Source organism: Sciurus vulgaris (assembly GCF_902686455.1).
Source record: "Sciurus vulgaris genome assembly, chromosome: 3".
Classification (NCBI taxonomy): Eukaryota; Metazoa; Chordata; class Mammalia; order Rodentia; family Sciuridae; genus Sciurus; species Sciurus vulgaris.
The window spans coordinates 63382802-63408982 of record NC_136463.1 but is presented as its reverse complement, the minus strand read 5'-3'; the positions used below and the strand labels follow the sequence as shown (position 1 = coordinate 63408982).

Below are 26181 nucleotides of genomic sequence, written 5' to 3'. Positions count from 1 at the left end.
CTGGATCTGGTGAGAGGGAGGCCTTGCTTAACCCCTGATGTGTCAACCTGCTCTGATGTTTGGGGGCAATGGTGTCATCTGAACTGTGGAGCATATGAGCTGCTGAGTGACAAATGATGTCACTTGAAACAGCTGCCTTTATTCCTCCTAACTCCTAGAGGAGAAAGCAACTAAAAATACACCCAGCATCCGGGGCCCCACAGCCCGGCCTGTAATAACAGTTGGCAACCAGAGACTTGGCTGGGCTGGACAGAAGCAGAACCTTTAGAAGACATTAGCATTTTTTGTTCTGACGTTTCACTTCCATGGTACAGGACTTACTAAGTCTTTTTTTTAAAATTTAATAAAGTGCTTAGACTCTCGATTTTCCCACTGAGGGCCTTGCTGTCTGAAGTTGGAAATGAAATCAACAACATAACAACCTCCTTGGACTCTAAGGAACAGTCAGGCCCTGGCACTGGTCTGGGTCAGAGCAGTGAGACCATTGGGAGCAACTTAGTCTCCAGATGATTTGTTCTGCTGCCACTGGGCTTCTTTCAGGAATGTCCCAAGTCTTGTACTGAGGGGTGTTGTCCAGTCAGGCCTGAAACACAACCCTCAACCTGGGGAACCCTCTCCTTTCTCCACAGCCAGAGGCAGATGCAGACTATGGGCCCTGTCAACTGCTGTCTCAGTCAGTCCCTGGCCTCTTAGAAAGTCCTCTGGGCCCCAGGAACTGGCCGTTCCCTTCCAGTCACTACTCAGCCCCCTCAGAATCAATAGCTCAGCAGTTGCTGCTGAGGCTCTGGAGAACAGGCCGAAAAAGGATCCAGGGCCAGTCTGCTCTAGGGGGAGACACAGAGATGGTACCAACCCAGAGCAGCCAGAATGTGGGAAGTGAATCATATTGTGTGCGGGCAAGGGAAGAACCATGGAACAGAGAACGTGTGTGTGCATGTGTGTGTATGCATGCTCTTGTGTGTCCCTCTGAGTCAGTGTGCCCCTGCCCCCCATAGCTCTCCTGCCAATAAATGTGCTGTGTTCCCGAGCAGTGCCCAGCCAGGCTCGCCCACCCCACCGAAGCCCAAGATCTGCCACCCCATCAGGAATGCAGGGTTAGGAAATGAAAAACAGGGTTCTTGTCCAAGAGAATTTTTTATTATTTTTTTTTTCTCTCTTAATTGGATTCAGTGTTTCTCCCTCCTCACACACACCCTTTCTGGTGGGGAATTCAGGTTTGTGCAAAGCGCAAAATAGACGGTGCTTGCTTGGGCCCTGGTCCAGCAGGCCCTCTCGCCTGTCTGGGCTTGCATGCTTGGTTCCCTGCATGCTGCCTGTCCCTGCTCCTGACCCCTGAGTCTGGCCCTCTAACCTCTGCCTGGGCACCTCAGGAGGGTCAGGAGGAATGGGGCCTCCATAATGCAGAAGTGCCTGAGATGGTTCCTGAAATGTCCTCATCATTCTCCTTCTGCCAAGGCCACCTGATGCTTCCCTCCTGCCAAACTACACAGGGCCCTTGCTGGGTTGCCCACCAAAAAGCCTCAAGTTAAATTCCAGCAGCTGAGCCATGCCAAAGGCCTGGGCTTCTGCTCAGTCTCCCTGGCCTGTCCAGACCATCGCTGGCAAAACGCTGGGCTGACGACACTGTCCAACCCATTGGACTAACACTGTGGATGCTGCCTTGTCTGCTGACTTAAATCCAAAGCCCTGTCTTTCCCCTTCTCTGTCTACCTGGTCCCCAGTGCCTGGCTCCCTGACATCCACAAGCTGCTTCCCGCTTCTCACTCCGACGCCCGCAGCTTCTACAGCAGGGGTGATGGGTGCTCCAGGGTGCCAGACAGGTTTGTGTTGCATATAAAAACAAGGTGATGTCCTAAATGTCTAAGAATATTGGTCCCCTGAAGTGATTCTTGCTGCCTCCCTTTCTCCCTAACTCTTCCCACTGACACCCTGCACCAGGTCCTGGCAAGCCCAGGTTACACAGGGACTATTGACACCAGGTTGGGATTCTAGACAAAAATTCTATAACTTTTTTCTTGCTAGAAATCACCATAGCAATCCTTACTTCAGCAGATATAGTTTCCCATATAGTTTATAAACATGATAAGACTTACAGTTTGGTAACGGAGTGGGGCAGGGGACCTGTGCATTTGTATATATATACGTATATATATATATATATATATATATATGTGGAGTGTGTATATATATATATAAGTGGACATAGGTATAAAACTGCACCTTCTGTGAGAATCTCATTGCATGTGATGAAGTTCTAAATTTCAGCCTCTGATGATCTTTCCTTTGGTAATTGGTTCTTGGACCCTAGCAGCTGTGCCTGGGTCTGCCAGGGTTGCCTGAGACATCAGGAATGAGAGGCATAACCCCCCAAGGGAGGGACCGAAGGTGGCAAAGGATTGGATTCAGGGCAGGTTGACTAGGTGACCTCAGACAAAGGCCAAGATGCCACCTGCACCAATACTCCCAGACTGCTGGTTGACCCAGTCAGCTCTTGGGAGAGACTTGTTTGTTCTGAGTCCTGCTCCTCCAGGAATGGCAGGGCCCTTCAGACCTCTCCAAATGATCAGGATTCCACAGAGCCCAACTCCCACGAGGGGCACTTGTCCCATTACTGCTAATGAAAGATTCACTTTGCGTGCCTTTTACCACCTTGCTGGAGTGGACGCTGTCCGTAGATGCTCGGCAGGGGCTGGCTGGGACCGCTGGGTGAGATGCGCTAATCCCTTCCCATCTAGGACTGTACACTTTGGGTTTATAATCCACCGAGTAGGGTCCAGACAGCAGCTAAAGGCTCTATCGGCCTTTTCCTGAAACCCAGCAGATCTTCCACTTGTAAGAAAAGAAGAAAAGAAATTTTGTTCCTTGGTGGACCCGTGGCAGTGCTGGGTGCTGGTGCTTTGGGTCCTCAGCGGAGAGTGACCGCCAGCCCCAGTATCCAGGCCAGGAGTGAGGCCCCCAGGAAATTGCCTGAAGAGGCCTGCTGCACCCCGCTGGGAGCACGGATGGGGGTCCTACGGGCACACTTGCCCTTCCTCTTGGGCCGTGCTGTGGGCATGATGTCAAAGCTGAACTTGTGCTGGTAGTCAGGGGCATAGTCCTGTAGTTCATGGGGCTGTTTCCCGGTGCCCACTTTAGAGATCTGGTTGCGGTTCCTGTGGCTGGTGCAGTTCTTGCCTGACTTCTTGTAGCCTGACCTGGAGCCAGGCAGATGGCTGTGCGGGTGGCCCTTCCTGGTGGGGCCGTGGGGTGGGTGGTGCTCTTTGCGGGCAGCCCTGTCAGTGGTGGTGAGCGTGTGTGATTTGATCTGGTGTGGGGACGCTGGGCCTGTGCAGTTCCGGAAGTCCTCAGCCCTCAGCAGCTTCAGGTCCTGGCCTTGCCGCAGCTCGGGGGATGCACAGGGGACAGCGGAGCTGGAGCCTCGGAACCGCCGCAGCCATTCCCATAGGGAGCGCGCCCTGCAGCCGCAGTCCCAGGCGTTCCCATTGAGGCGGAGGAACTCCAGGGCCACCAGGGGGGCCAGGCAGTCACCCTGTAGCTCCGAGAGGCTGTTATTAAAAAGAAAGAGGGTGGTCAGCCTGCGGAGGTCGTGGAAAGCCCTGTGGTGGACCCACTGCAGCTGGTTCTCGTGCAAAAGCAGCCTGTCCAAGTTTACCAGGCCCCGGAAGGTGTCCTGGCCCAGGCTCCACAGCTTGTTGCCATGGAGAAACAGGTGGCTGAGGTTGACCAGGTCCACAAAGATGTCGTCCTGGAGGTACTCGATGTGGTTGTCCTGCAGGTAGAGGTACTGCAGGCTGTGCAGGCCACTAAAGATGCCTGCTGGCAGGGCACTAAGCCCACACTTATAGAGGTAGAGGGCATGAAGTTTTACCAGGCCTTGGAAGGTCTCGGGTGCCAGTGTCCGCAGCTGCCGGTTGTCACCGAGGTCCAGTTCTTCCAGGTGCACGAAGCCCTCGAAGGTGTTGGGGTCAATGAAAGTGATATTATTGGAGTAGATCCACAGGGTGACCATGGCAGGGCTGAAGTGGCCCTGCTGGAGGAGGGTGATGCGGTTGTTCTGCAGGAAGATGCGCTCACTGTCCTCGGGGATGCCCTCGGGGATGGCAGCAAAGTTGTGTGCCTGGCAGCTAACTGTCATGGGTGCCGGGTAACACACACAGTCCCGAGGGCAGCCGCCGCCCAGGGGCAGCTCCCCAGCCAGCAGCAAGAGCAGCAGCAATTCCACACAGCACCCTGGTAGGGGGAGAGACAGCACAACCAGTTAGAGGTTGCCCAGCGAGGTGGCAGACGGATGGGGAGGGGACTGGTATATGATCTTCCTAGGTCCACCAGGGCTCTGTCCTTATCTGTGCTGTGATCAGGGGTCTCTCATGGTCCCTGAATGGAGGAATGGCTGAGGGTCCAAGCTTGGACCCTGAGACTAGAAACTTCTCCCTACTAGCCCAACTGAGAATTTTTTTTTTTTTTTTTTTTTTGGGGGGGTATTGGGGATTAAACTCAGGGCACTTAACCACGGGTCACATCCCCAGTCCTTTTTTACATTTTATTTGGAGACAGGGTTTCACTGAGTTACTGAGGGCCTTGCTAAATTTCTGAGGCTGGCTTTGAACTCCTGATTCTCCTGCCTCAGCCTCCTGGGCCGCTGGGATTATAGGCATTGCCACTGTGCCCTGCCCATTTGAGGATTAATCCTCAACCTGGAAGGTAAATTTGGGGTGAAGACCCTGATCAACCCCATACCTCTTAGCCTTGCCCATAAAGTTCCTAGGATCTGCCTGGGGTGCCTGAGCCCAGCCCCCTCAGTCTTTGTCAGCCCCACTGCAGTGAAGGCCACACCCCGACACAGCCTGTCAGCCTCTAGCTCTCATCCCAGCTCTGCCACTAGCTTATCGTTATCTGCATTCACAGATAGTGGTTCTAACAAAGTAAATATCTCATACGGAGTCCTGAGGAATCATTTTATTTAAATCACTCCCAATAACAAACAAAGCACGTAAGCATGCCACCAAAGTGCTTCTTGAAAGGTATTTCATTTATGTGTCCAAATATTCGACACCCCCTCTGTGCCTCAGTTTCCTCTTTTCTAAAATACAGAGAGCAATAGTTCTCACTCACAGAGCTGTGTGTGTATGGAGAGGCATGTATCTGCAAGGGACTGGGGGGGTGGCACCAGGGCTGACGCATGAAGCTTCTCTGGGGTCCACAAAACTGCCAGACTGAGGTTGCCCCCATCCTGGTCCACCTTATGGCCCTCTCCCCACTTTCTGCCTTGCTTGAGCTCTCAGACTATGGCTGCAAAACCAGGCCTTGCCCCTCAACTGTCCAGAGCATTTCCTCTGTAGCTTCCCTCTAATTGGGCATTAATTAGGCATTCGTTAATGGAGCCTTAAAATAATTTATTTTCAGATGTGTCCAGCCTGTGGTCGGGTAATAGCCCCATGCTCATTATTGGAGCAGCCTCATTATGGACGATCTTCATTACCTGCCTTTTTCCAGGGTCGCAGCTGACCCAAACAGCCCAGCCGGCACACCGGGTGGCGGGGAGAGGCTCCAGGCCCACAGATACCCACCCTGGAGGGCCAGGCAGTCATATCCCTGCCTGAGTTGGCCTCTTGCCCCTTCTATTCCTGCTTGTCCAGCTGGGCCTCTCAGGAGAACCAGGGTGCCTAAGGGCAGCTCCGTTGGGTCTTCCTGCTGCCAGCTGTGCACAGAGTATGTGGGATGAGAGAACCCAACCTCCTGGCCATGCCTGGGTTAGTCAGCCACCCACCTGAGCTCCCAGGCCTTCTGCTGTCCCAACCCAAGCACTGCCCAGGTTCCCAACTGAGCAGGTCTCACTGCCACCGACACCCCCTCATTCCCGGTAGAAACGGCATCATAAATAAGTGACAGCTCCCAGCTGTTGGGAGTTATGGGCTCCCAGAGAGTGGCAGCTGCTTCCCGTCCCCCTGTAATCACCCAGCTTCAACTGAATGTTTCCAGCACATAAAAATCATCGCACATAATTTAGTTTTTGCATAATTGGGTTCAGTTGCGATTTCAGAGCAATTATGACCTCGGCGGTGGTTGCAGCACAGCATCAAAGACCCTTTCTGAGCCAGGCCACACTTTGTGTAGCCTCTGCAGTACTTTCAGTCACCCCAGCTACGGGACAGCCTACAGGCTGGGTCAAGGCAGCAGCTGCCTCTCCTCAGTTTCCCCTTTCAGAACATACTAGGAGATGATGGCTCTGCCAGCCCGCCCCCTCAGAGTCCTGGGTGTGGTCTCCAGGCCCCACTGGCCACTTCAATCTGCCCAGGGATGGCAGGAGCGTGAGGGGAGAGAAGCCTGGGCTCTGAATCCCAGGGGACTTGAGGGGCGCCTGCTCAGCTCCTTCAGTCTCCACACCCAGGTTGAGAGGGGTCCAACCCACACTGGACCCTCCAGAGCTCCTCATTCAGCTCATACCCTCACCCCTGCTCAGGCTTTCTTCCGTCCATACCTGCTAGAGCCTTCCCCAGGGAATGACCCTCTCCCTGCCACCCTGGAAAGAGCCCAGGTTCAAGGGCATTCATGATGCTCACTGCGCCTGTCCCACATCTCAGTCTGAAGAAGATATGGCCACAGCCATGCAGCCTCTGCCAGGGGGTCCTGTAATGACAAAGGCATTTCTCCCCCTCAGTCTGCAGCCGCGGGGGCAGGGGCTGTGGCAGGCTTAGCGCTAATACCACTCGACATTTGAACAGCTCATTGCAGTTGACAGAGTACTTCTGTCCGCACTCCTCTGATCCTCAGACCTACCCTATGTGGTGTGCATTGGGGGGGGCGCCTCCTCCAGCTGCAATTGTGACTCTGTCTCCATAAGGTCCCAGGTGAAGCCCTGTGGGGAGATGTACCCTCCTCAGACAGAAAGCAGGTGCCTCCAGGGGATGTTGGTACACAGGGAAGACCATACTGGGACCTGAGTTTAGCTGAAAAAGCCAAAATGCCCAAAAATTGAGCTGTGGACTTAGTAGCTGACTTGTAAATGCACCATGGTAGGTGGAAGGGGTCAGATGGTAGGGTGGGGTAAAGGCAGAACCCAGGACAGGAGGTCCCTGTTCTTCCCCTGAGAGAGCCATAGGAGACAGAGGGACCCCAGTCAAGACTTGGCCTAGGGCCAGCCTCATGTTCTGTGTCACCTCAAGGAAGAACATGCCCTATGCCAGGGTTTCAGGTAACGGGTCATAGAGACTGTACGTGGTACAGTCTCTTCCTTCCAAAGGCAGGAACAATGAAGCGCTCTATGAAGACGAATAGGGGGATCTGGGCCCAGGGCAGCTGCTCTCCATCCTTCAGTACTTCCCAGATACAGTCTGTACCAGGGAGGCCCCCATTTCAGATCTCCCACCCCTCCCACTGGGCATCTCAGCTGATTCTGCTTCACCACCCTGGAAGCCAGTCCATCTCCAAAATCCTGGGCTGGCTGTCCCAGCAAGCCCCACCCACTTCTGGCACCCCTGCCTGAGCCAGCAGGTGTCAGCCCTGGATTGTCACCCTGCCAATTTCTTCCCAGGGAGATGGTTACTGCACTGCCACAGCTCCTCCTGTGCCCCCTCCATGTGGCCCTTGGGAGCCTGGACCCGCTGATTGCCTGATTAATATACTAACAATGAGGCTGATGCCTTTGCTGTGCATTTCAAGCTCGCAAATTAGCAGGGATCCAAGTCTCTGAGGAAGGGACTTGCACCTCCTCCTACCAGCCTCCTCAGCCCCCTCCAAGTGGGGTTGGGGGTGCTCTGCAGGGGGGGACTGAAGAAGGCAAAGCAGCCTCCCCACCCCTCCTCGAGGCGATGCACTGCCTGGCTCAGCTGCTCAGAACCTCTTGGCCTCCCACAAGTGCTCACTTAACAGTGTCTCATTCATTCCTTCCTCCATTCAATACTTGCTCCGGGTCCAGGAGAGTCAGAGGTGCCAGCCTGGGGAGGACCAGGAATGAGCTGGGCGAGTCCACATGGCTCACTAGCAGATGAGGGGGTCACAAAACCAGGCAGCCCAGCCAGGAGCTGGGGCCCAAGGTATGTGCCTGAGGGTGTGTGTGGAAAGATGGAAGTGGTAGCTCAGGAAGACCCCTGCCACCCTTGTGCCACCTGCTGCCCTTGTCCTGTCACTAGTCAGCTGTGTGATGTGGGTAGTTCCTCAACCTGCTGAAGTATTTAATCTGTAAAATGGGGGTGAGAAGGTTCCCTGCCTCATGGGGTCGCCTTAGGATTCAGTGAGAGAATGTCTGCTCAGGCTCAGCATGGCACCAGCACAGAAGACAGACAGACACACAGACAAGGGAGGTACTATTTTCAGGTCCTTCCTGCAAACCTCAACCCCCACTTGCCAGCATGGACAGTGAGGGCAGGGGTGAGTGGCCTGAGCATGGGCAGCGGCCTCACCAGTCTACTCAGCAACCCCCGGATGTGCTCATGAACAGCCCCATGTGGTCCAGACCTGGTGGGATGTGTGGGAAAGCAAAGGCAAAGGGCACAGTGTGCATGAAGACACTGAGGTGAAAAATCAGGCAGCATGCACCCTCGCCCCACTAGGCAGAGCTCCCAGGGAGGCTATACCCTCCACCAGTTGAGCATGGGGAACCCAGGGCAGGGATGGGACTGAGAATTTTGCACTGAGACCAGCATCCACAGGGCTCCTCTCCAGTCCCAGGCCAGATAGCTAGTGTGACAGGGGCCCTGCAGCTTCCCAGTTCCTGGAAACAGGAAAGGGATTAACCAAGGACCCAGCCCTGTCACCAGCTTCTTTGCATGGCTTGCTCACAACTCCATGGGAACAGCACCATTTCACAGGGGAGGAAACGAGGCACCCATCTGGTAAGTTCCTGCCAAGCTACACAGCTGGTGAGCCGGGCAGTGGGCAGGCCTTGCCCAAATCGCCCTGAGTCCTGGGCTCTGCCCCCAACTCTCTGCTGCATGAGGTGGGCAGAGCAGCCTCAGCTGAGGGGTGGTTGGCCCTCTCAGGCCCCAAAGTCTCAGGTTGCTCACTCCATTCTACTGGTGTGGAAGAGGCTGCCTTCCCCGTATCTGAATGGGGGACGTCCCCATGGGCTGGCATTCCCATGGCCCCCGGGCAAGACTGGGCTCTCTGAGGCTTGGAGACTGGTCAATCACGTGATCAATTCCTCTGGCTCTGCAGCTCTCCCTCCCTCCTCCAGGCTGAGGTCCCCCTCTGCCCCAGCCTCGCCAGATGCTCCTCTCTGAGCCAATCAATGCTAACCCAATGCTCTCTGCTGCTGGATAACAGCCTCAGGCCAGGCCGGCTGCACTCACAGGGCTGCTGGCGCCTCAGGCCACTTGGCACTTGTACCACTTGTGTCCTAAGCACAGGCGTCTTCCTGATGGGTCCCCTCTGCCCCCGCCAGACTGGCCCAAGACCTGGAGACAAGGAAGCCAAGTCAGGGCACAGTCGGACAGCCCTCCTCAGCCCCTCTGCTTAGATGTTGTGGGGGTTGGGCAGGATGGTCCACAGTTCCTCAATCATGGCAGAGGCCAGGAAGAGCACAGGCTTTGGAGTCAGAGAGACCTGGGTTCGAATCCTGGCTCCCCTACTTAGCAAGTGTGTTCCTTCGCTTGTGTGAGCCTTATTGTTCCTACCTGTTAAATGGGGCCAATTGTGTAACTTTCCAGTCTGGCCTTCTCAACTGCACATGAGGGTATATCCATCTGCCTCCCCACATCTCCATCTGCCACACACAGTCTGTAATTCACGCAAAACGAGCTTTGCTCTCTGCCTACCAGCCTCCTCCACTCACCCTCTCTACCTCAGGTGAGGGCAGCTCCTTCATTTTAACTGCTCAGGCCAAACACCTTAGGGTCACAACGAACCCTCCCCTCAGTCCACACCCAACCTGGAAAGTCTTGATTTCAGAATTCATCCAGCATGCATCCCCTACTCACAGCCACCACCATCGTCACTTGCCTGGACTGGGCAGTAACCTGTAAGAGGTCCCTCTGCCCCCACCCTTGCCTGACATCTCTTCTAACACTGCAGCCAAGGAGACCCAGCAGAAGTCTGAATCAGGAGTCTGCTGCTCCTCTGCCCAAACCTTCTATGGCTCCCGTCTCACTCACAAGGTGCCTCCACATCTGTACCAAGGTCCACAGACCCTGCCGACCCCCAGCCACACTGATCTTCCTGCTGTCCCTGCCACAGGCCTGAGGCACTCTGCCTCCAGTCGGCACAGGCTGTTCCCTCTGCCTGGAATGCTTCCCTGAGTGTCTGCAGAGCTCTGCCCCAAGGCACCTTCTCAGTGAGGTCTCCTCGAAGCAGCCTAGTTTAAAGGTGTCCCTTCTCTGTTTTACTTCACAGTATTCACCCTCTGCTAACATACCATATAATTTACTTATTTATCTGTTTACTTTCTATCTTTTCCCACCAACTCCACGAGGATGGTGATCTTGTTTATTGTGTTCCCTGCACAAAGTGGAAGTTACAATGGCTGGGTGAGGATAGCACCTTCCTGAGTCGTTAGGAGAATTAGGAAGCCCTAGCTTGGGACCTGGCTCATAGTAGGTGCTCAATAAACACAGTTCTTTTTTAAGTCCTGAGGAGATTCAGAACCCCTAGAGTGAGAGCAGATACTGTCTTGGCTCTGTCCAAGGTCCACTGATCCATCTCAGAGGTGACTGCAGGTGAGGAGTGCTCTGGGAGGGAGGGTCCAGTTCCAGACCAACCCTGGGGCAGGGTGACCAGAGCAGGTTTTCCCATGAGTGGGGGCTTTTTCAGGATGCGGGATTTTCAGTACTTAAACTGGGACAATCCCAAACAAACCAAGAACAAGTTAGTCACCCTAACTGCAGGTCAGGACAGTGACTCCCTCAAAAAAGACTTCTGGGTGCAGAAGTGGGAAGGGCCAAAGTGGCAGACACGAGGCATGTGTGTTCTCAGACACCAGCCCAGGGTCCAGTGCCTGAGCCAGGGAGGCGTGCGGGGGCCCAGCCCGTCTATGGGCATGTGCACACGTGTGCATGTGTGAATGCGTATCTGTGGAGGCACGCATGTCCGCATGTGAGTGCTTGTGTGCATGTCTGTGGGCAACTCTGTTCCATGGCCGTGTTCATGTGCATGGATCTGAGTACATGTGCTTACATGTGGAAGCACATTTGTCTCTGGGGACCGTGTTGGCAGCCGAGGCCCCTCTCATCTTGCAGCCTCCCTGCACACCATCCTGGAGAGGGGCAGGGCCTCTCCTGAGAAGAGGCACACATCCTGGGGGAGGAGCCCTGAGATGTCCCGGCCTGTCTGAGCGCTCACTCTCGCTTTGCTTTTATCTTGGTTCCTCCAGCACACCAGGATCCCTTTCGCCTCAGGAGTGGGTGGCTCCTTATTGGAATAACCTTTGAGCTTTCCTCTGCCAGGGCTGGTCCCCAGGAACAGGACAGGCTGGGAATGCCATGCTAATTGGGCTGCCAACTGCTCGGGGGGCTGTGGAAGCAACTCCAGGCTTCCCTACTCCCTGCCTACCTCCTCGCCTGGGGTGGGGTTGAAGGCTGGCATAGGGGCAGTCCTGTACCCGGGTACAGTGGGAGCACATCCCACATGGACATCCCTTGGTGGGTCACAAAACCTCCCAAGGCCTCAGTTTCTTAGTTGGGAAACTGGGAGTCAGCACCTGCCCTACAGGTGCAGGAAGCCTTGCTCAGCCCAGTGCCAGCTGCACAGGTGACCCTCCCTAAACCTGGATGGTCGTGGCACTGTTATTGTCAGTGAAGGGTGCTGCTTTCCAGACCTCCCCCACCCTCAAGGACCCTGACTTTCACCCGGATGTTCCTAGACCCCTGGTCCCTGTCATCTCCCTGTCAGGTCAAGGGGAAGGTGCCTCGGCCTGGCCTTTCCACTTTGCCGTCTCCCAGCCCATCCGTCCCCTCTAAACCCGGCAGCTCTCTGCAGGAAGCCCAGGCCCCGTCCACTCCAGCTTCCACTCCTACAGCTTCCCTTCCCGGAGGCTCATGAAATGTATCTGCGTGTTACTCAACTTTGTTCTTTGGTTTGGGGGCATCAGTACTTGGGCTGTGGAAGTGCAGACGCCACAGCTGAGGTCTGAGGTTTGTGAGAGCCCACCCTCTCAGGAGGTTTGGGGGCTCTGCCTCCAGCTTGGGCACCTTGGAGAACCAACTGATCCTCCCCCAAGACGACAGCAAATTGTGGATCCATTAGCAATCAGGCCCTCAGAACACTAAGTGAGCTATCTCAGGTGTATTTAGTGGGACCGGGAGACCTCTGCGGGGACGGCATAACGCTCGATGGCAAATGTCTATTGAGATGACTGCCTGGGGAGAGGGGACCCGTGAAGGGTGTGAAGGAAAGGGGGTTGGGTGGGGAATTTATCAAATTCTGAAGAACCCAGCACATGGTTGAGTGATGTAAACAGGTATGGGGACCTGTCTTTGAGAAGCAGGTGTGGAACTCTGCCAGGAGCCCTTATCACCAGTCCCCAGAAGAGCCACCCCTTCCTTACTATAAGTGAATGGCATTCGGGACTGGAATCAGGGCTCTAAGCACAGACCACACCTGTCAATCTCCTTGCTCTGCATCTATTCACCCCCATACACGCTTTCATTCAGGTGAGAACTTGAACTCTATGTTTAGTTCTGCAACAGTAGGAGATACAGCTTCTCCCTTCATGGGGCCTCCCTTCTGATGCGGCAGACAATTAAACAAAATGAATCAGACAAACCCAAAATAACCAATTGTAAGAACTAGGAGTACAAAGAGAAGGTTAAGAATTCAGATGAAGGAAGGGACCCATTTTAGTTGTGTGCTCATAGAGGACCTACCTGAGGAGTGACATCTGAGTTGAAATGCAAAGGGTAAGAAATAACTGAGAAACAGCTTTCTAGGCAGAGGGAATGGTGGGTGCAAAGGCCCTGGGGCAGTGCTGAGCTTGGTGCAAAGAGAGGGGATAAGAGATAAAGTCAGAAAGGCGGGAGCCAGGCCTTCTAGGGCTTTGAGAGCCACAGTTAAGGGTTTGGATCTAATTCTGCTTGTGGCAAGAAGCCACTGAAAAGTCTGAAGTGGGACAGCATGATTGGATGGGAGGGGCTGGTATTGGAGGATGGATTGAGGGGGAGGGAGAAAGGAAACAAGGAGGTCTGTGGCTATTGTGAGAGATGTTCAGGTCCTGGAGACAGAGAGCAGTGGTTATCGTGGAGAAATGTTTAGATAAGTCCATGTGAAGGAGAAGGAGGGGGAGTACCGGGGGTGGATTTGAATTCTGATACAAATGCTGAGAGGATGAGGGTGCCCCAGTGAGACCCAAGGAGCCTGGGAAAACAGGCGCAGAGGCACCAGGAACTCAGTAGGACAAATAAAACTTGAAAAGCATTATAGAGATGTCAGCTAGATGCACCAAACAGAAGGCCAAAGATGGCGCGGTGGCACACTTCTGCATTCCCAGCAATTTGGGAAGCTGAGGCCGAAGGACCACGAGTTCAAGGCCAGCACCTGCAATTTAGCAAGATCCTGTCTCAAAATAAAATTTAAGAAGAGCAGATGTGTAGCTCAGTGGTAGAGTGAGTGCCTCCGGGTTCAATCCCTAGTACTACGCACACAGGCACAAACAAACCAGGGCTCTGGAGGTGAACAGTACACGGGGGAGCCATCAGCATGGGGATGGCATTTAAATCCATGGGAGTGGATGAAGTGATCGAGGGGACTCAGAGAGAAGGTAAGGGCTGAAGGTTAGAGTAGCACAATTCTGAAGGAAGGCGAAGGCAAAGGAGCCAGCCAAGGAGAAGGAACGGCCAGTGAAGTAAAAGGAAAACCAGGAAAATGTGGCATCACTGAAGTCAGGAGTGTTTCCGGGAGGGAGAAGTCAAGGCCCTGAGTTTACATGAGAACAGTGAAGGGCCCGAGTGATTTGGCAACGTGGAGGTAAGTAAGTGGTGTCCTTGGCAAGCTCATTTCTGGCAGAACACTGGGGACAGAAGACAGTTGAGTGGGATGAAGAGTGAATGGGGGCGCTAGGGCTGTGTCTCAGTGGCAGAGCGCTTGCCTGGCACGTGCGAGGCACTGGGTTCAATTCTCAGCACCACGTATAAATAAATAAAATAAAGGAAAAAGAAAAAAGAGTGAATGGGAGACCAGGAAGGGGAGACTGCCCTGGATCAGTCAGGACAGGCGAGGGTGTGCTGAGATAACAAGTGACCCCAGAATCATGATGGCTCACAACAACAAAGGCTTATGTCTCACTTACGAGACACGAGGACAATGAAGCTACGAGTAGGGAACAAGATCCAGAGAGCATCCTCTACCCAGAACACGGCTGGGAGAAGATATGACACATATTACTCCTGTTCACATCTCGCTGCTCAAAATAATTCAAATGCCCTAGCCTGCCATCACTGGACAGGGAAGATTCCACCTGGAGCAGTCAGAGAGTGGGGAGCATCTGTGGGCACCAAAGTCCACTCAGATGGCAAGTTTTGCCATGAAGGAGGCAGAGAAACAGGGCAGGACCTGCAGGGGCACGGATCAAGGGAAGCTATTATTTTTTCTCTTTAGATTATTGTAAATTATAGTGTATTATCTTTAAGTGACACATAGTAATTGTAATTATTTATGGGGTATGGTGTGATATTTCAATACATGTATATAGTGTGTAATGATCAGATCAGGGTGATTGGCATCACCTCATACATTTATTGTTCTTTTTATTGGAGACATTCAAAATCCTCTCTATGAGCTATTTTGAAATATACAATTGGGGGCTGGGGCTGTAGCTCAGTGGCAGAGCGCTTGCCTAGCATGTGTGAGGTACTAGGTTCCATATTTAGCACCAAATGAAAAAAATAAAATAAAATAAAGGCATTCTGTCCATCTACACTCTAAAAAAATTTTTAAAAAGAAATATACAATTGGGTGTCAACTACAGTTACCCTACTTGTGCTACAGAACGTTAGGAGTTATTCCTCCTATCCACCTGCACCCCAGTACTGGTTACCCATCTTCCCCCACACCTTCCCAGAGTTTGTTTTTTGAGATGGAAGAAACAGAGTCTGTTTGAATGCCAACAAGCAGGATTCAGGTGGGGAAAGAGAGAAAAACTGAAGTAGCAGGCGTGAGAGAAGAAAATGAGGTCCAGAGCTCAGAAGGAGCCCGTCTGCCGCCGAGGGAGCACCACGGTACAGAGAGGGCAGTGGAGTGGCCTTGGGAGCCTTCTCATTTCTCCATGAAGGAAGAAGGTAGAGATAGGGTGGGAATCAGAGGAAAAACAGACAGAATGACACAGGCTTCCCGTGTCCTGGGCAAGCCAGTGACTCCAGTCACCTAAGGGACTGCTCAGGGCCCTTTGTGGAACAGCTCCAGTCAGCCTGGCTTGGTGGATTTCCCCAATACTTATGTGGAGCGAGAGGCAGAGAAGGGTTTCCAGGAGAGACCACAGAGTCAAGGAAGGACAAGAAGTTGAAGGTGTTGGCAAACAAGGATTTTTAATCTCCACTGACCCAGCCTCTGCCCAAGTTCTTGTCAGCTCTTGCTGAACTATCGGGGCTGTGCCTCGTAGCTACAGGATAAATAACCACTAGGCTTTTCAGACCTCGCTTCACAGAACTTCATCCTGACTGGCCACTAAATGACACCTTGGGGTGGCGTGCAGTGGCACACACCTGTTATTCCAACTACTCTGGAGGCTGAGGCAGGAGAATCACAAGTTCAAGGCCAGCCCCAGCAATTTAGCAAGATCCTGTCTCAAAAAAATAAGTGTGTGTGTGGGAGGACTGGGGGTATAGTTTGGTGTTAGAGCACCCCTGGGTTCAATGCCCAGTATCAAATAAATAAAAAATAAAAAGGGCTGGGGGTATAGCTCAAGTTCAAAGCCTAAAGGGGGGTGGGAGAGAGGGCAGGGAAGATACTCTATGGGGCCTGGCTTAGCATCTCAGGTCCCAGCCTCAAATCATCTCCTTTTCTCTGCTGGTCTGAGTGCTGCTTTTTCTCCAGGGGCCCAGGTCCACCCATTCTTAAACCATGGACCTGAGAGATTTGGCCCAGGTGGCATTTAGCATGGGCTTCCCATGTGGTCCCTGAATCTGCTTTCACCTACTGAGTTTTTCTTTAAAGTCATTCATCATTATTTAATTTAAAAATATTAGTTGCCAGTTCTGAGAAACGAGAAAAGTATAGAAGTAAAAAGGAAGAAACATCACTACATTCCCATTACCTTGACAACCGTTGACAGGGCTGGGCTGCACCTTCCTTCAATATTTCCTTCATTTCAATAGGGCTGTGTAAAATTTAAATAAAATTTTTATTCAAAGAAATAAAGTTGGGATCACGTTATATAATGCAGCCCTGTGTCCTGTATTATCTGCTTCGACATTCCACTCATTCAGCAGCTCTGCAGACGAAGCCAGGGTAGCCCGACGTGCAGAGGGGTGGGTACAGTCCACTGGGGAAATCGGCACTCACCACTTGGCCCGGTCCATAGATAAGCGTGCCATGTAAAGAGGAGTGTGGAGACAGATCCAGGGAGCCCCAAGAACACCAGGGGCTCCCCTAGTCACTGGGGGAGAGGCTTGGAGAGCTGGGAGGTTGAAAAGAGTTCCACTAGGGGGTGGAATTCTAGTCAAAGGGAAGAGCACATGATGAGGGCCTGAGGCCTGGGCAGCACCCAGTTAAGTGACAAGGGAAGAATGATGTGGTGACAGGCAAGATTTTTAGAAACTGCAGAGGACCCCGCTGTAAAATGATATAATTTACTTATTTGGGGTACTGGGAATTGAACCCAGGGGCACTCTAACACTGGGTTATATACTCCTACCCTTTTTTATTTTTAATTTTGAGACAGGGTCTTAATCAATTGCACAGCTTGACCTCGAACTTGCAATCCCCCTTCCTCAGCTTCACCAGTTGCTGGGATTACAGGCAAGAGCCACCATGTCCTGCTATAGATTATAATTTACGTATCTGTGAAACATGTAAGATTGTTTCTTGTTTTTCACTATTATAAGTTATCATGGTAGAAATTAGTAATATATGTTGCCTCCTGGAAGGACTACTGGGACTCTGGAGGACTGGGGTGATGGGAACATCTTTGTATACCTGTCGGGGACTTTTGATATATTACCATACCAATGTATCCATCAATTCTTTGAAGAGTCAGTTAAAACTAGGGGTTGGGGTGGTAGGTCAGTGGTAGAGCACTTGCCTCACATGTATGAGGCACTGGGTTCAATTCTCAGCACCATATATAAACAAATTAATTAATTATTTAATTAAAAGTCCATCAACAACTAAAAAATATTAGAGAAAAACCTAGATAACCCTATAGGGAACACCTTTATGCACATGACTTTGTTCAAATTTCTGATCCTTTCTTTAGATCAGATTTATTGATCAAAGTCTTCTTGACACCACTGACAAGTCATCGTTCAGAAAGTTCAGCTCATAAAGCAGCCTTAATTTCTATACCCAGGCCAAGTGTGATGACGCACACCTGTCATTCTAGGGACCAGGGAGGCTGAGGTGAAGATCACAAGTTCCAGGTCAGCCTGGGCCTAAGCAACTTAGTGAGACCGTGTCTCAAAATGAAAAATAAGGACTGAGGGGCTGGGGTTGTGGCTCAGTGGTAGAGCGCCTGCCTAGCATGCGGTGAGGCACTGGGTTTGATCCTCAGCACCACATAAAAATAAAAAATATATAAAAGGTATTGTGTCCACCTACAACTAAAAAAAAAAAAGAAAAGAAAAGAAAAAAAAAAAAGAAAGACTGGGGATATGACTCTGATAAGCAACCCTGGATTCAACCCCTAGTTAAAAAAAAAGAAAAAGAAAATTACACTCTGGAAATCATCAACCATAGCGGCTTGCAAGGATGCAACCCTTTTCTGTTTGCCTTCCCAACCAAAGTGTGAACTACTCAGAAGACACAAAACCTCTGCCTCATATGAGGAGATCGTAGGGAGCCAGTGGGGGTTAATGTGTCAGATCTACCATTCAGGGAGCATTCACATATACTCCTTGAATGCCCGCCCCCCCAAATTATTATGAAGATATTCAAATCCCCATTTGCCAATGAGAAAAAAGAGGTTCCACAGAGGGCGGTGTTTTGCTTTAGGTGGTGGAGCCAGGATTCACACAAGACTGATCATGACACTCAGAGACCCTCTCCCAGCATCACCTCCAACCTCCATGAGCCCTGTCCTTGCTCCCTTGTCAATAACCTCATCCCTCCCCCTGTCTCCATCATTTATTTCCTCTTCTTGGGCTTCACACTCAGGAGGCCAGGGAAATGGACAAGGCAGATGGGGAAGGAAGTGGAAATTCTGTGTAATACCAACGACTGTATCACAAAACTTGTCTTAAGTGCCAGCCCCAGGGATTTGCTGGAGTTGGCGTGACAGAGGTGGGGCTGAAGGTCAGATTAAATTGGACTAGGAACCCCCAGAGGGATACTTGAAAGAGGTTGCTAAAGAAAGAGTTTCCGGCAGGGACACAAGCGGCTGAGGCAGGCAGCCGGCAGTGCGCAGGCCGGCCATGGGTCAAACCTGCTTAGCGGGGCTCAGTGGTGACAGGCCTGGGTTCACAGGAAACCTGAAATCTTGCCTTTCCCCCCCAATAATGAGTTGGTATAAAAATGGATTTTGAATAAAATTGTCTGCAGTTTTCAAATTTCAAACTGCATTAGTCAAAATATATCAAATTTCCATGTACTGGCTTACCACCTGCTCAAAATCTGACCCTTTTTCAGCTGGAATATATTGAAACATGAATCACCCCCTGAGAGGCAAAAGGGACCAGAAGCGGAGGGTAAAGGGTACGGCACTCCTAGGGTATACTAGTGGGTGAGCTGGAATCCTGGCCTTCTATAAGCTCCCCAACCCTTGGCCCCAAAATGACTTTGTTTTTTCTTTCTTCTTTTGCAGTACTGGGGATCGAACCCAGGGGTGCTCTACAAGTGAGCTAGATCCCCTGCCCTTTTTGTTTTTGAGACTGGATCTCACTAAGTTGTTCAGACTGAGCTTGAACCTGTGATCCTCCTCCTAAAGTCTCCTAAATCACTGAAATTACAGGCATGTACCATCATTACTGGGCCCCAAATGGCTCATTTTATTTCCTGGGTGGCCCAAGTCCTTCAGCCACTGCCTTCAAGATCAGGTTCCACTCAAACCCCTCTGCTCTGGGTAGTCTATGCCACAGGGCAGAACATCATCATTTCATGGTCTTTCATAAGTACCTATTATGTGCTGGGTGTTCAGACTCACCAGAGAGACAGATCTATAATCCTGTGGCTATACCCAATAGTGACTTTTATCCTCATCTGCTCACCTTCGTGGACACTGCTGGCTCTTCCTGTTGGAAACACTTCTCTATTTCAGAGGGATGGCTCTGCCACTTCCCTTCCCCTGCCACACATTGCCGTCTGCTCCTTCTTGTTCTGCTCTTCCTCAACCTTATCTCTACATATCCTGATTCCCTAGGATTCAGCCCTTGAATCTTTTCTATAGTCACACCTATCCCCAGGTGAACTTGCTTAGGCCCCGTTTTCAATACCATCTCCACAGAGATGAGATCAGATGCATGTCTCAGTCTTGAACTCCAGAAAGGTCCACCTACCGGTCCACCTGACGTTGCCATGTAGATGTCTGCTCAACATGTCCTCAGTGTGTTTCCACACGGGCTTCCCTATCTCATCTGAGGGCACCGCTCAGGCTGAAAATGTTGGTGTTATTTTTCATTCTTCCCTTCCCTTCATTCTCTTTTCCTTTGACGCCCTAAGTCCCATTGGTTCCACATTCAATCTAATCCGTATCACACCATCCCCGCCGCCCCCACCCTATCCTAGGCCACTGCCATCTCTCCCCTGGACCACTCCCTAATGGATCTCCCAGCTTTTATTTCAGTCCCATCACCACAGACAGACAGCAGGATCAAAAACAGCACAGGCCTGGGATGTGACTCAGTGGTGAAGTACTTGCCTTGTTTGATTCCCCAGCACCATGAAAATAAAAACCAGTAAGTATGATCACACTACTTTTCTGCTTGAAATCTTCCCGTGGCTTCCCATTGCACCAGAATAAAATGTCTTCCGATAACATAGCCCACAAATCCCTCACGCTCAGCCCTGACCACCTCTCCAGCACTATCCTCTACCACCCTCCCCATCACTAGCCACGCTAGCCACTGTTCCTCGGCCACAACCAGTTCATTCTTGCCCTGGAGGTTTTAGTTTTGTTTTATGGTAAAGTCCACAAATATTTACTACAAATGAATAACATAAAATTTACCATTTTAAAGCAAACAGTTCAGCAGTGTGTAGTGCATTCACAATGATGTGCAACCATCACTGCTGTCTAGTTCCAGAACATTGTCGTTTGCCCTACAGGGAAACTCCATACCCATTAGCAGTCATCCCCCCACCCCTGGCAACCATTAATTGGCTCTCAGTCTCTGTGGATTTGCCTATTCCAGATAGCTCATACAAAAGGAATCACCCCATGTTTGCCCCTGAGTCTTAGCATTGGCTGTTCCTACATGGCTGTCGGCCCAGGACTTTGCAGGATCATCTGCTTGGCAGTCAGGTCTCGGATCAAACATCACCTCCCTATCTACAGCTGACCCCCTCTTGCCCCCAGTCACTCAGGATTTCATAAGTACTTACCCCATTTATTTCCCTTTTAGCACTTAACACTCTCCGGAGTACCTTGTTTAATTATTTGCTTATGTGTTTATTGTCTTTTTCCTTGTCAGCTTGTTCCCTGTGACAGCCCCAGCCCCCAGGACAGTGCCAGGCACCTGGGAGGCCCTCAATAATTATCAGTGGATTGAGTGAGCCAATGCATTATCAAGTGCTGTCAGGGAATCATCTACAAAGCTTGCAAAGCACAGATGAGGGAAGAAAGTGATGCTGCTGGGGAGAAGAGCAACCAGGAAGACTCCCAGAGGGAAGGCAAGCCCCAGCTGACCGTCCAGGAGGAAGCGGGAGGACAGGCCAGGGCACCGTCTGGGCGATGCCTGGAGACAGGAGGGAGCATGTCCTGCTAGCAGTCATATGATGTCTTTTCCAATTTGCAGAACTACACTTGCCTCTCGCAGATGAGATACAATATATGTCTCGAAGTTGGGGTTCATGCACATACAAGGTACTGGAAAGAAAGGATGGAGTCTTTTGTTCCTTTGTTTGTTTCTTCCTCCTGTCCAGGTCCTGGCATGTGTAGACTCCTCACAGTCAGAGAAAAACAGACTAGTTCCCGGTTTTCTGATTTTGAATCATCCTGCAACCACCTTTAAGAAAGGTGGGAAGGTGGGGAGGTGGGTGATGATCTACATATAGACAACTGTCCACTGGACTTTAAGGAGAGAGTCAGGTGTCTGGCCCAGCCCAGGCCTGTAGTCCCAGCAACTCAGGAGGCTGAGGCTGGAGGACTGCATTTATGGAGACCCTCAGCAACTTAGCAAGACCCTGACTACCCTGGGGATGTAGCTAAGTGGCAGAGCCCTTCTGGAGTTAAAAAGAATCAGGAGAAGGCCCCACTCTCCCACTCTGAGCTAGCATGGATCTAGAGCACCCTCCTTGCATCAGCTCTCCCAGACTTCTTCCTGGGCACAGTCACCAGCCCCTCTGGGCGCTGGACTGTCTGTGAGCCCACAATCTTCATTTCTCCTGATTGAATCAGGCTCCACTGATCCAGGCCCTGTGGCTCTGGGAGTCCATCTGAACTCCCAGGAGGAGAGGCCCTTCCCCAAAGCCAGGAGGCTCAGGAGAGCAAATTCAATTTTGGGCAAGGCGGGAGCCATTAACCTGTCTGTGGACTCCAGTGCCCCTACCCTGCCCTTTTCTGCTGGTCAGTCTTATCCAGGGCACCTCTGCTGGATCCCAGCCCTGCCACCCCCCAGGTCCCCACTACCTCAGGCTATGCCCCTCCTCTCCTGCTTCTCAGTGGCTCATGGCTCCCATCACCCTGGCCTCTAGGACCAGAGTGAATTTTGAGCCAAGAAGGAAAACAAACCCATGGGGAACCAGCCCCATCCAAAAAGGTGAAGCCTGGTTTGTACCTTCCCACCTCAACCTTCAGGTAGAATTTCATGGGAAAGAGGATCTGGAGGCAGGCGGGGGCTGTTTGAGTGGAGAATACTGGGGTGTCATGTACCCAGCACGTGGTCTCTGAGCAGGACAGTTGAGATGTGGCTACTTCAAAGATTTCCTATGAAAAAGAATGCAAAATGTCTCATGAGTAGCTTTTATATTGATTACACAGTGAGATGATAATATTTTGAATATATTGGATTAAATTTAAATATTTTAAAATTAATTTTACCTGTTGCTTTCTGTCTTTCTAACATGGCTGTTAGGAAGTTCAAAGTATGGGTAGCTCCCCTTCCGATTGGACAGAGGTCATCCTGACTGACACACTTGACCCATGGGTTCACTGCCCTCTGGTGTAGGGAGCGGCAGGAAGAACGCCAGCATAAGGCCCCCTAAAGGGGGTGCTGCTTGGGGAGAACCTGTACTTCAGGGCTCCTAAATGAGCCCTGAAAGGCCAGTGACTCCCCATCAAAGGCTGTGTGCCCTGAGAGGTCCTGGGGACATAAGTGGCAAGGCCCGGCTAGAACCAGGGGAGGGCCTTGCGGTCATCCCCTCCGTTCTGCCCTAATGGAGCATTGTGGAGGTGGCTGTGGAAGGAACCAGTGGCTGCCTTAGTGGCCCATGCTCTTGTGGAGGCAGCAGGGAAAGAACAGGAGCATATCCAGGTGTTTGAGACCCCTGGAGGCAGTTCTGAGTAATGAGCAAACACAGCCCCTGGGAAAGTAGAGGTAGCAGATCCCCAACCAGGAATGAGCTAAGGAGAAAGAGGAGAGGGAGGAGAGAGAAGAAGAAATAAGGCAGATAGGGGCTGGGGTGTCACTCAGCTTCAGAGTGCTTGCCTAGCCATGCACAGGGCCCCAGGGCCCCAGATAGAGGAGAGGGAGCCAAGACAGAAAGGTGCCCGTGGGGGATGGGCTGTGGTGCCAAGACCTGATGAAATCCTATTAGGAGAAGGTGAAAGAGTGCGAGAGGAGCCCACCGGGAGCTCCCGCCTTGGAATGAGGATAGAATGGCGGGAGGCTGCCCAGGGTAATATCCTTGCTGCTGTGGAAGCACTGGGTAGTGCCAAGTGGAGACAAGCCAGTGGCCCGATGGAGAGGGGGCTGTCCTGGAACTGCTGGAAAGACTAGGCTGAGACCACAACTGGCCTCTCTGATGTCACTTCTTTGGCATCCTCAGGAGCCTCTGAAAGAGGAATCAGATGGGTCAGGGTCCCTGAGTGAATCTGGGTGATGACCCTCGAGGCCCAGAAGGGCACTAACTCAGAGTAGAATGGGCCTTCTGAAGACCCCTGGCCACTCTCTGCTCTGCCCCAGGGCCTCTGCCTCCACCCAGGTTTAGTTTAGCAAATGGCCACCTGCCTAGTGGAGGACCATGGCTCTGCCTGCTCCCAGTCCAGAAAGGGATGACTCGCTCACTCTCCCTGCTTCAAAGTCTGGGACAGCCTTTCAAGTTCTCCACGACAGCTCCTGCCTCCCACTCAAGAACCGGGCCAGCTCACATACACAGCCAGGATGAGGAACAGATCACGGGCAGCTCCAGAGCTAATGAATGATCCGAGCCTCAGCTTAGGTCAGCAGCCCCCTGCCAACCTCCTTGGTCTTCTGTGATGGCTCATTATTCCAGCATTCCCAGGAGACGGATGGAATTTTCCCCACCATCACCTAATTACACTGCAACTCGACATGAGTCGGTGACATGTGCCCAAGCCACACACGATTCTCAGTGAGACTGAGAGGAGAACGTTCCCGCAGAGAGATGAATGGGGATGTTTTAATCTTGAAGTGTGTGTTGAGCTGTTACCTGAGGAGGCCCTGGATGAGGCCTACTGTCAAGAGCAAGCCTCACCTGGACTACTGATGGAAGCAGGCATATGGCCACGGAAGGACAGGCAAAAGCTACTTTCAAAGGGAAGACAGGTGGGGGTGTGGGAGAGAACATTTCCTGAGGGCCTGTCACGAGGGATGGGGAGGAATTCTGATCAGAATCTAAGGAGCATTTCTACTTCTCAAAGCAGGGGTTTCTCTGACTGGACTCCTTCCCAATACTAAGTGGAGTCATCTCGTCTGTTTCTAGCCCAGGGGAGTGTTTGGATTGGGGGAGTACAGGCTCTGTTTTCAAGAGCCCTGCCTGTATGGTCCCAAGACTTGGGGACAGCCCCCACCCACAAACAGAGTCAAGGGACACTGAAGCTGGATAGGGAAGCTCCTGGAGGACAGAGCAGGTCCTTTGTCCCATCTTCTTCCTCTAGCCCCTGTTCTGTCACCCAATCCAATTCACTATCTTAGCTCATCCAGCATTGCCACCACCCCAGCATTATCCTATGGGATCTTCACAGCTTCCCCTCCCATTTCCTTCAGTGGCCTTTCCTAGTCTTGCCCTGCCCCGTTTCTTTTTTGGTACTGGGGATTGAACCCCAGGGGCGCTTAACCACTGAACCACATCCCCAGCTCAGTTGCTGAGGGCCTTGATAAGTTGCTGAGGCTGGCTTTGAACTTGTGATCTCCGCCTCAGCCTCCTGAGCCACTGGAATTACAGACATGCACCACCGCGCCCAACTTGCCCTCTCTTCTCGATCCCTATTTCACTCCCAGTCCTGACCTTTGCAACATCTTCCCATGTCCCTCAGAGCCACAGGCCTCAGACTCTCTGCCCTGGTTCTGTCCTCCCGCCTCCCCTCACTCCAGGGTTTCGATTCAAATGATTAGAGGTAGGACCAGGCAGGAAACAGAAGAGGATGAAGATGGTCCAGGTGGCAACATAGAAGCCAGGCCTATTCAGTGTCCCATGCTCCAGTCACCAGTGCCCTGATGAAAGGAGGGGGTCCTAAGTTATTGGGTCTCTGGATTTTGCCAGAGCCTGGGATTCTGGATTTTTGCATTCAGTTGGTTGGCACCAAATTCAACAAATAGCAAAAACAGATACAAAACACTGTGTGGGCCAACACAACTCTACCTGCAGCCTGGATTCTGCCCAAGGCCTTCGTCATTGCTGACAGCTGCCTTCCCTGAGTACTGTGCCCCCTCACTCAGCATCTTGGGTTCCCCACCCCTGCTATGCACTGTGCCTCTCTGTCTATAGATTCAACTCCAATCTCTCCCATTGAACAACAAAACCTGCCTAACTGAACTCTCCCGCAGCTACTGCCTCTCTGCTCCCCTGCAGAGGCAACCTTCTTGAAAGAGCTATATTGGGGATGTAGGCCTACTTCCTCTCCTGCCTCTGTCTTCAGAACCTACACCTGGGGTTCCACTCCTTTTCACCCACAAACTTCCCTACCAGTGCCCAAATCCAACCATTTCTAGAAAGGACATATCTTCCTTCAACTGCCCCTGAGAATAAAGCTCTCTTGAAATTTCCTCGCTGATTTCCTTGACACAAGTCTTTTCTGGGTCTACTCCAACTTCTCTGGATATTTCTTCTCAGTGCCTGTCATGGATGTCTCTCCTTTTCATTTTATCCACAGCCCTTGGGGGCCACCATGCCCTATGCATATCTTGATGACTTCAACTTCATCTTCATCTTAGCTTTCTTTGAACTCCTAATGTGTGTCCTCAGTGACGTCTTGCACATGTCCTGCAGGCTCTCCCAGCCTCTTCCCACTCAGTGGTCCCAAAACCACCATCCTCTCTGAAACTCCTCCCTCTTCTTGGGTCACCTTCTCAGGGACCACCTTGATCTTTCAGAAATCTGCGATTCTGCTGGGCATGGTGGTACACACCTGTAATTCCAGAGGCTAGGGAGGCTGAGGCAGAAGGATCCCAAGTTCAAAGCCAGCCTCAGCAACTTAGTGAGGCCCTAAGCGACTCAGTGAGACCCTGTCTCTAAATAAAATATAAAAAGGGCTGGGGAAGTGGATCAGTGGTTGAGTGCCTCTGGGTTTAATTCCCACTACCAAAAAAAAATCTGGGATTCTAGAATTCTCCTTCTGGACTCTGCATTCTCTTCTTTCTTGCAGGCCAGTTCACCAAATCCTGTAGTTTACACTTCTAGAACTTTCTTTGAGTGACACAGCTGCCTCCTCACTAATCTCCTGATTTTGACTTTGCCCCACTCCACCTTCTTCATCTGAGATGTTTTTCTGAAACCCAACTCTGATGATATCACTCCAGATGTCTCTGATGCTCTTTTAAGAGGGTGTTG

At 51.7% G+C, this 26181-nt stretch overlaps 1 protein-coding gene across 1 annotated transcript in view; it reads right to left on the bottom strand.

Annotated features, from left to right (window-relative positions):
• Nucleotides 1-1121: 1121 nt before the first annotated feature.
• Nucleotides 1122-26181, bottom strand: part of RTN4RL1 (reticulon 4 receptor like 1) — a 72212-nt gene continuing 47152 nt past the window's right edge. Inside the window, exon 2 of the mRNA XM_079130896.1 lies at nucleotides 1122-4230. Within this exon, the coding sequence (XP_078987022.1) occupies nucleotides 2906-4230 (1325 nt within the window). The 3' untranslated portion in view covers nucleotides 1122-2905. The remainder of the gene's footprint in view (nucleotides 4231-26181) is intronic.